The sequence below is a fragment of the Aulostomus chinensis genome, chromosome 7, assembly GCF_037954235.1.
Source record: "Aulostomus chinensis isolate RoL2024-O1b breed Wild chromosome 7, RoL_Achi_v1.0, whole genome shotgun sequence".
NCBI lineage: Eukaryota > Metazoa > Chordata > Actinopteri > Syngnathiformes > Aulostomidae > Aulostomus > Aulostomus chinensis.
In genome coordinates, this window is record NC_141326.1 from 6,996,315 (window position 1) to 7,006,229 (window position 9,915).

Sequence of the window (9,915 nt, forward strand, 5' to 3'; positions counted from 1 at the left end):
TCACCACAGACAGCAGGCTGTGGTCAGCAATGTGGTGTAAGGGTAACTGGCCCCTACTGGCCTCCATGACACCTGCAGTCATTACAGCCAGCTGCCTCACTTGTTACTGGCTAAAAATATGGGGCTGCTTTTGCCTTCCTATGGGCAAAACACTAACTGTTGTAAAATGATAATTGATTGTTATGATAATGGTGTTATCACTTTGAAGGGCATGTGAGACCTGGTGTAACCAAACTAAAGGGACAGGCCAGAGTGAACATGCTTTCACTGATACCAGTGTGCCTCAGTTCGTGTGATCCTTTAATTATTCTGAAAATGCCATCTTTGACTTGTTCTTTAGTTTTTTCAAGCACAATTAAATACAGGGCCAGCGCGGTGATGCAGTGGTTAGCACTGTTACCTCACAGCAAGAAGGTTCTGGGTTCGAGCCCCGGCTTGTGCACGGGTTATTTCTGAGTGGAGTTGGCATGTTCTCCCTGTATCTGCCTGGGTTCTCCAAAAGTACACCGGCGTGCTCCCACAGTCCAAAGACATGCAAAAGGGGACTAGGCTAATTGAATACTCTAAATTGACTGTGTGGCTGTGAGTGTGAATGGTTGTCTGTCTATATGTGTTGGCTCTGCGATAGACTGGCGACCCATCCAGAGTGTACGCCGCCTCATGCCCGAAGGCTGCTTAGATAGGCTCTGCCCCCCCCCCCCCGCGACTCTTTACAGGATAAGTGGTAGAAAATGGATGCATGGATGGATGGAATTAGATGCAGTGAATCACTGACTGATAGTCTTTACTCATATCTGCGTGAATGATCACTGGACCTGACTGCTCCTCCTTGCACAATCATTGCTCTTTTAATTTGGTTGCTCCCTTTTCAGCTATGCTCATGTTAGTGAAGTTTCCCAGTAATGTTGAGATATATATTTAAGGTGTAATATGTGGGAGTCAGACTTTGAGGTACAACACATTATTGTGCTTTTAATAATGTTTAGTGTGCTGTTGGTAATTCACCATGATCACCTGATGCTGCTGGACCTCCTGGCTTGCTTACATAATCAGAAGCAAATCTTCAGTCATTCAGCACTTAATGTCAGTACTCTACAAGGGTATTAAGTGAGAGGTTCACCAATGTGTTGCTGAACCCATTGTAGATAATGAGGGGGCAAAAAAATAATTAAAATGTAAGTTCTGTTAAGTTATGTTACCTAAATTCAGGTTTATTAAATCTTATCCTACATCAGAACTGTGATTCACCCTTCTTTCTTCTTCCTCTTCCTCTCCTACAGATTAAACAGTTTGAGCGTCTGGAACAGGAAGTCAGCCGACCAATCAACAGTGACATGACGGGCTGGGTCCCATCTTCTCACCAACCTGTAGCCAACCAGCTCAGCCAGAATGGCTCAGGAGGCCCCTCCATGCTGTCCCATGCTGACCGCCAGCTCCTCCTCTTCTACCAAGAGCAGTGTGAACAGAATATTACCACTGTTACCAATGCCATTGACGCCTTTTTCACAGCTGTTAACTCCAATCAGCCTCCCAAGATCTTTGTGGCACACAGCAAGTTCGTCATCCTCAGTGCACACAAGCTGGTGTTCATTGGTGATACGTTGTCTCGCCAGGCCAAATCACCAGATGTAAGGACCCGGGTAGCCAAGAGCAGCAACACCCTCTGTGAAAAACTTAAAGATATTGTGATCAGCACAAAGACAGCAGCATTGCAGTATCCATCACCTGGAGCAGCCAGGGAGATGACTGAGAGGGTGAGGGAACTGGCGGGGTATACGCAGCAGTTCAGGATGGTGCTGGGACAGTTGCTGGTCATGTAGAATGGTGAGGAGGGGGGAGAGAACCACACAAACTGAGGTGCCCAAGGAGCACAAGGCCTGTCTCTGTCACAGTGGGACAGGGGGATCTGGAGACATCTGGAGCACAACTGCCGGTAGGAAACCCTGTCCTTCCTTCAGGTGTGAGTTCAGAGACCCCATGTGCCTGCACTGGGCCTGGAGGTCTGTCTTTCAAGCTCCTTAAGGCCTTGTTCACACTTGGTATTAAGAGCCATCTTAATGTGATCCAAAAACAAGCGGTCAGCTCGGCTGAGCATGTTCACACTTGGCTGTAATATGCATCTCTGCATGCATCTCCTGTGATTGGATCTTGCCTCACCACACAGTATGCAAATAAACACATACAGTACTTCCATATGCAAAATTTTTATCGATGTGTTTATCCATTACAAGCAGCACATGCAGGTATGTCATACAGAACCTCCTGAGATGAAATGTGTTGAAGTCTGTGTTGCTTTGGATTTTGTAGGTTGATACACCCACTCTTGTCCATCACTAATATTTTTAATACTAGAGGAATTAATATCTGGTTTGGGCTGATGAAACGTGTTGATCAGAGACACAGAAAGAGAGAGAGAGAGAGAGAGAGAGAGAGAGACTCAATAGATGATGGTCGAAAGACATTTGCTCTTGAAAAAGAGAGCGAGTGGCGCAGCAGGTGATACTTTTCTTGTGTTTATAATTTAGGGATTAAAGCAGAAGAAAGAGAAATCTCAACACTGCTTTTTCCTTAACTAACCTACCCCCAACAGATGTTTGTTGCAGCTATAATAATATCTTTAAGGGATTTTTACACAATCAGACATTAATGATTCATAGCTGTTCATGTGCTCAGAAGTGGTATTTCCATTTAAATAAAGGATATTAGCTGACGAAGCTGTCCTTCAATGTGACCCAACACTACTGAAAGAATGTGATACCAAGACCACCTCTGCATGTGGATTCAGTGATCGGATCTCAGGATGCATTCAGGACACACTGACTGTGTGTACACCTGGTATTAATGTTACCCACTTGTGATTAGTTTGGTTATGATGTACCTTAATACCAGGTGGACACAGCAACAAAATGACCCTGTGGCCCTGTCCCTGGGGGATTGGGACCATGTTGCTGTCTCTGGCATTGTGGCTTCTGCCCTCACATCCCACCTCTCCCTCTCTAGACCATACCTCAGTTTTAACCGGGACCATTCCTCTCTCATTCCCTCTTCCTCAGTGCACTTTTTTTCATTGACAAACAAAAGTGAAAGTTTATCTTTAGTGGGCTGGGCCAATGGTTGTAAAATAATTATTGTAAATATTTAAGTTACCTATTTAGTAAGAAACACAGAAAGAAAAAGACTTTCAGTATTTAAATATAAATATATGGTTCTTTTTATTTTAAGATCAATAATATGAAATCATACATGTAGTTTTTAGACAATATCAATTATTGTTATTATTGTCATTGCTATAGTGTCTAATTGTGACTCAGAGTTCTGATCCCTGTTTCATTCTCCTGTAAATTCCTGAAGATGTATGACTTTGTTAACAAGCTTCAGTGCTCATTTCCTGCCTGAGAATGCACACTTGCAAACATACAAACATTTGAACTCAAAACCATCTTGATAATTGGACATGTTGCTAGGTGTGTGTGTGTGTGTGTGTGTGCGCGCACGCGCGCACGCACGCACATGTGTGAGGGTGTGCGTTTACATGTGTGCGGGTGTGTTGGGCTGACATGCAACCACACTCAGTCTACCAGGACAAGTGACCCATCCAAAAGATGTCCTTGGAACTGTACAGTCTTAGCACTGCAAATAATAAAGATGATCTCTGTGCCATTTCATTGCCCTTTTTGGAAAGCTATGTGTAAACTATTTTGTATGAGGCATGTGTTTGAGGAAAGGAGTGTACAAGGTAAACAACAAATGAAAATAAACTTGCTTTTATCTAACAGTTTTTCTGTACATCAGAATATCTAAATAAAACTAAGACTGAGTGTTTGCCACAGTTGGTATGTCTATGTTGCCATGACAAAAGTGTGACATTTAGCTTGACAATCGACTGATAACACACTGAAAGCTCCCCTAAGTGAGACACGAGGACACTTATCCTTTCACAATTATATAAACCCAAGTTGCATCCCACCTAGCCCTCAAATCAATAAATTAATAAATATTTATTTTACCGGTAGATGCTACAGTGAATGTTTTAGTTTTCTTCCTTATTCCTGATTAGTTTTTTGTAGTTGCTAATGTTTTAGCCATCAGGTTTTGTTTGTTGCAGAAAGGACATGAAGAAATACGCAAGAAATGATCTGACGTTCTGCAAAGAATTAGAGTAATTTAAAGCTACATCTTTGATGAAATTTCAGCATTTTAAGCTAAGATTTTAAAATCTGAAAAATTATGTTTTGCATTGTATGTAACTTGCCAATGTATTTTAATTCTTTTCTTTTTAAAGTTCAAATACACCATGGGTGCCTTCAGGACAGCTTCACATTTGCTCAATAAAATAAAACTCGTTTGTCTTGCAGGTCACTAACAGCAGAGATTATCTGCACTTGGGCTCCATGCAGGTCCTCAGTGTTAGCTTGTCAGTGTGTGGGCACAGGCAGTGTGTGTGCATGTGACCGTATTCGTGAAGCTGTAACAAAAACTTCTTGGATGCATGGATCTTATCAAATTTCAAAAGCAATTTAAAATTATTGAAAATCATAATGATGAAATCAGTCATAATTATTACAAAAAGTCAAAATTATGAGAATAAAAATTGAAACAAGCAGTTAAAAAGTCATCAGTATGTGATCAAAAATTAGAGTACTTTAAATGAAGAAGTCAAAGGAAACAACTATTTGGCACAACTTTACAATGAAACAAAATAGATTTACATTGAAAACTTAATGTTGTACTAACTTGGACTGACCACAGAGTCTGTCACATCCACAACCCACAATCACCTCATGGATGTCTCTCCATGCTGATTCAGTCCCTCATCTGCATGGACGTACAGTGTTTGCATCATTTGGACCCGGAGAGGGTTCAAATCTGCGTTGAAGAGTGTGGGCCCTGTTTTAAGCTACGTGTCTGGGGCGCCAGGTGGTTGGCGGATGTCACGTGTATACACTTTGCATTTGGGGCGTGTTCAGCCTCCTTTGCTTATTTTAGATGGTGCATAATCAGAAAGCTAACCACAGAATAAGAGAGACTGCAAAGAGGCAGTCATTAGACACCTACCTGTTCATACGTGTGTTTCAGGCATGACATTGACCAAATCAAATTTCCATGTGTCATTCAACATGTCAAAGTGTGTTGGGATTTATTTGATGGACAAATTGTAATTCAGGAAAAGCTAACACATCTCATTTGCAAATGGACCTACTTTGTGTGTTAGATGAAGGTGTGCGAACACAGCGTACATGGGAGCAGCAGGAATCCCAAGCAGCACCTAAGCCATTTGAGGTGAAGCAGGTGTGAAAGAAGGTGGCAGCCATATTTAAAATAGCAATATGCCTGTGCCAGACCACAACTCGTTCAATTTTTCTTTTAGTACAACTCTACCCCCTTTGTCTGATGCTTGTCTCTTTGGGACAGCTAAACAAAGCTAACTTTCCTCCAACCGCATGCCAGCTTGTGTCACACGATGGGGCCCTGTGTGTTCAAGCACTTCCCATGTGATGAGGCTGTATATAATATCTATGTAAACCTAATCTCTAATAATCTGTATAAACTGAAATAAACAAATTAAGTGTTTGAAACAGTTAACCTGTGTGTTCAACTGAGATACCTTATTAACAATTAACTTTCCTGAGTTAGCGTTGCGTTTCAGGAATAATTGCTTTAAATATTGGGTTTCTGATTCATTCCAAGATAAGTTAAACTTGCATACTTATTGCAGTTGTCAAAATTCAAAATGGCAAAAAATGTTTATAATTTTAGACTCATCGAAGAAGAATGAAATATATCTTAATTCTTTTTTAATAATTTGTGAGAACTGGGGAAAGAGGCTAAATTCACACATGGATGAACTTAATTGTTTATTCAAATATTCAAGCAATCAGAGCATACAAACTGCATATGATTTCATTTCAACATAACTGAATATAACCTGTTATGACATGGTAACCTGTTTTTTTGTATATCACCATAAAAGCAACCACATACAGTCACATATGCTTGGTTAAAAAAGAGCCAAATTGTTACAAGTTTGATTTGACTTCCATCATACATGTACTTGCTTTATTACAAATAAACTCCATTCATTTGTTTTCTATATATTAAAATGATGATAATGTAGAAATAAAATGCCAATTACTTCATCTCAAGTCTACTACTAGTAAGAGCTTTGTTGACAAGTTTTTTTTTTCATTATTATTTTCTTATTTACTGCAAAATGCAATTTCACTGTATAACTTGAACAGCACACCAATGGCCACACTTGCAACAAAATCTCAGGTAAAGTGATGGTCTCTCAAACAGAAAAGTTGTTGTTCTTGGTGTTGCTGTGTATTAAGCATTCACATTTAACACAGCTCAATTGGAAAAAAAAATTGAAAATGAAAGAATTCAAAAACATTTAAAAACAAAAAATACTATCAAAGCAGTGTATACTTATGAATGAAAATATTCAGTTCAATTCAATATAAGTTTTGCCCTTGAACAGGGCCGTACCCAGGATTTTTCAAATACCGAGGTCAAATATTGCGATACATCTTATTTGACAAAAAAACATGGTAATTTGGTGACTTTTCATAATTTTGGAAACGTGAATAAACAGAGTTCAGATCACAAGCCCATCAAGGAGGTGAACATGTTTATTTTAACAATTCAAAACAGAGTGATCACAAAAGTAGATTATTTATGTGTGTGTGTGTGTGTATGTGTGTGACAACGTCATAAACAACAGGTTGCGACGACTCTCCAGCCTTTTTTGAATCTGAAGTGCGCCAAAATCAAATCGAGAGAGATGAAAAATCCTTGACCCGCTCTCCAAGCATTTTTGTGCCGACTGGAAAACAAAATCCTATCTAGCCAGTTGTTGCTTGAACCACTGTTGCTTGAAATGCTAATCAAAATCTACACTGATGATAATGATCATTGATCAAGCATCCCTAGCTGCCATGCAAGGACACAGTATGAACGGTGAGGCACCCGTAGAGGGGAGTTACATGGCTACAGGGGAAACACAGGGAAAACCAAATACTGCACCGTCTCACTAGCGAAAGCAACTCACCTCCTTCTGTCTTTCTTTTCCCCTGGCCTGTTGGCTTTCCCAAGCTGAGTTCTGTTTGTTTTAGAGTAGACTTCTTCATCTTGCTTCCATTTTCAAATTCCACCCCGACAAAAAAACTGACTGCGCAGAGTTTGAGGAGAACGTAGGCTATATCCCGCGGTGCTTAGCTGACTTTCGCGAGGCTGCGTCATATGATACAATGTTTCAAGTGTCGGATAGTTCAGCTACGTTTTAAAATGGTTGATAAAAAAAGATTGTCTTTTGTGGACTTTATTTTCAGAATAAACAAATGAGAATAGCTGCTGAATTTTCCACCAATCAATCAAAGTCAGAAGGATTTTTATCATAAATTTATTTAATATTTCTGAGTTTAAAAAAAACATGGGAAAAAAAATACCAAGGATATGACCTCAGTGTCCTGAATGGTAGTTACAGGCCTGCCCTTGAATTAGTTTTGTGGTAGACAACTACAATGTCCCATTAATTCACAATGCCATCGTCTGAGCAGAGAACAAGGATAAGTGGCTGTTCAAGCAGTCCAGCCTAAGCATTCAGGGCACCTGGGGCCTCATGTATCAATACTTGCGTGGATCTCATACTAAAAAACTGCGGTCGCAAGAATCGCGAAAGTTGTGTACGCACAAAAAAATACGGATGTATCAATATGTGCGAGCGCCAGAATCCACGCACGTTTCCAAGACAGAGCAACATACCCCACAGAGATTTTTAAAAAGTGGTCGGACCTATTTTTGGCTGAAGTTCCCTTCTAATCACCAATGTTGTTTATCATCATGTTCATACATCTTAACCACTTCTAATGACGGAAAGAACGAGTCGCTACACGCGTTTGAAGTTTTATGACGACGGTAGAAAAGTGTTCGCTCCGTCCTTTACTGAACGATCAAAGTGATACAAAGCACAGTTTTCGAGCATAACTATGTCATAAGCTTGCACTACTGCTATAGCACTCTGAAAAAATTCTCTATTTCTAATGCATGGCTGAAATTCTAACTTCCTAAACAATGCAAGCGAAATGTAAGACTAAATTCAACACTGTGCAATCACTATATGCAATGACTACAATAATCAATTGGCTTAAATTTAGTAATATACAGGCACCTTTGTGCGTGCGAGTGAAGTGCGTGCCCATGCGCGCGTGGTCATGTGTGCGTCCTCGTGCGCGGTCACGTAACATGTTGTGTGCTATGAGGTTACCATACACGCATGTGGTCACGTGACTTGGGGCGTGATAACGCCACAGTGTGTGTATGATCACGTGACTTTGTTCATGCGATGACGTCACTTTGTGCGTGTGATCACGTGACTTTGTCCATCTTTTGCACGTGCGATCACGTGATTTTGCGCGTGTGACCACTCCCCATGTCATTGAGTTTCATATTTAATACGTGATATTTTGTACACCTATTAAAGTATGATTTTATTTAGCATAATTTGATCAATTTATGCAGTGCCTGCCACTTTGGCTTTGTCCCAAAGGATTATGGGAGAGGAAGTTTGCCAGTGTTTGTGCTGTAGGAATTTTTCAACAAATCACCATTAATCAATCAGAAGGACCCACAGAGTATATATTGCGCTGTTCAAAATCTTGGGAGGACACCTTCTAGTTGGCACAGTAGAATTTACTCAGATCAACAGAAAAGAATACAGAGCTCTGGAGATCGTCTTCCCTTATCCTGGAGTCAGCATATGCAGATGCGTTGTCCCTGGCATTGGGGCAAGAAGTCCAACGATCTAACTATCTCTTGAGATTCAGAGCCCATGTGCTGATGAATGTCATTTTCTTCCCCCCTCTGTTCCACGTGGAGATGGAACAGGACAAAGACTAATAAAAACTTTCCCGCCAGCCACCAGGTTGAGGTGTGCCAATCCTCTTCAAAGGGAGAAAACCACTACTAATTGGCTGAGAGCCCAGGGGGTCCCCGCTACGTCATCATCAGCGGTGGACCTATAAAACCAGACGTACTGCCGAAAAACTTCGCTTTTTCCCAGGTACGCTAACTTCACCAAGTAGCGTCGAAAGGGAGCAACTACCACATGTCTCCCCTTGTTCCTCTCTTTTGTTCGTCCAGCCGCAGTCCACAACTCGCGGGACGAGTCAAGTCCACAGACTTCCACTTTCGATTCAGTCACGTGTCTCTTACACACACACACACCCTTGATAGAAGTAGATGTTCGATAGTAGTCTGTAATTGTGAAAATATACCTATTGATTATTGCTGTGTTAATTGTAAAATTAATATTGTGATAATAAATGTGTTATATTTTGTAACAATTCGACTCCTGGTTTTATTGTGTGTGGATTGAACTTTGATTGCTGGTTTGATTGGGTCAGTGCTCGGAATCACACCTTCTATTTGACTGAGACTGAATAGACCTGATACTAATTGATTTTAATTAAATAATTAATTGTTTAATTTTAATTGATTCAATAGCGGTTGAATTTGGCCAAGCAAATTTGACAATTTGCTTACCCTGTTCACCTTTGAGGTCAATAACAGAGGATTGGCTGTTCCCTGATTCCAGGGTGGTGCCCCGTTAATAGATTATATTGTAATAATCATATTTAATAATTGATTATTTTCTTTATAGTTTAATTTAAGATATCGCCAATCCTCTCTGCCTTTACGAGCCCCAAAATTTTGGTGCCCCATGTGAGGCCTAACCCCAACACTCTCCAGTTTTATGTGTTACAAGGAGATACTTATGTAACCCACATGGTTACTAAACCAATATTTGTGATTTAGATGTAGTACCTCAGTTTCACTACTTGGTGGCGCACCACCCCTATGCGTAACGTCAGACACATTGAACGTGATCTCAGTCTGACCTGTACGTGGTCAAGG

General features: G+C 40.6%; 1 protein-coding gene across 4 annotated transcripts in view; it reads left to right on the forward strand.

Moving 5' to 3' along the window:
• Positions 1–9,287, forward strand: part of bcar1 (BCAR1 scaffold protein, Cas family member) — a 159,211-nt gene extending 149,924 nt beyond the window's left edge. For all 4 annotated transcript variants that reach the window (XM_086208299.1, XM_086208298.1, XM_086208297.1 and 1 more), the window contains one exon: positions 1,281–9,287. In XM_086208299.1, coding sequence (XP_086064425.1) covers positions 1,281–1,820 — 540 coding nt within the window. In that variant the 3' untranslated portion in view covers positions 1,821–9,287. The remainder of the gene's footprint in view (positions 1–1,280) is intronic.
• Positions 9,288–9,915: the final 628 nt, after the last annotated feature.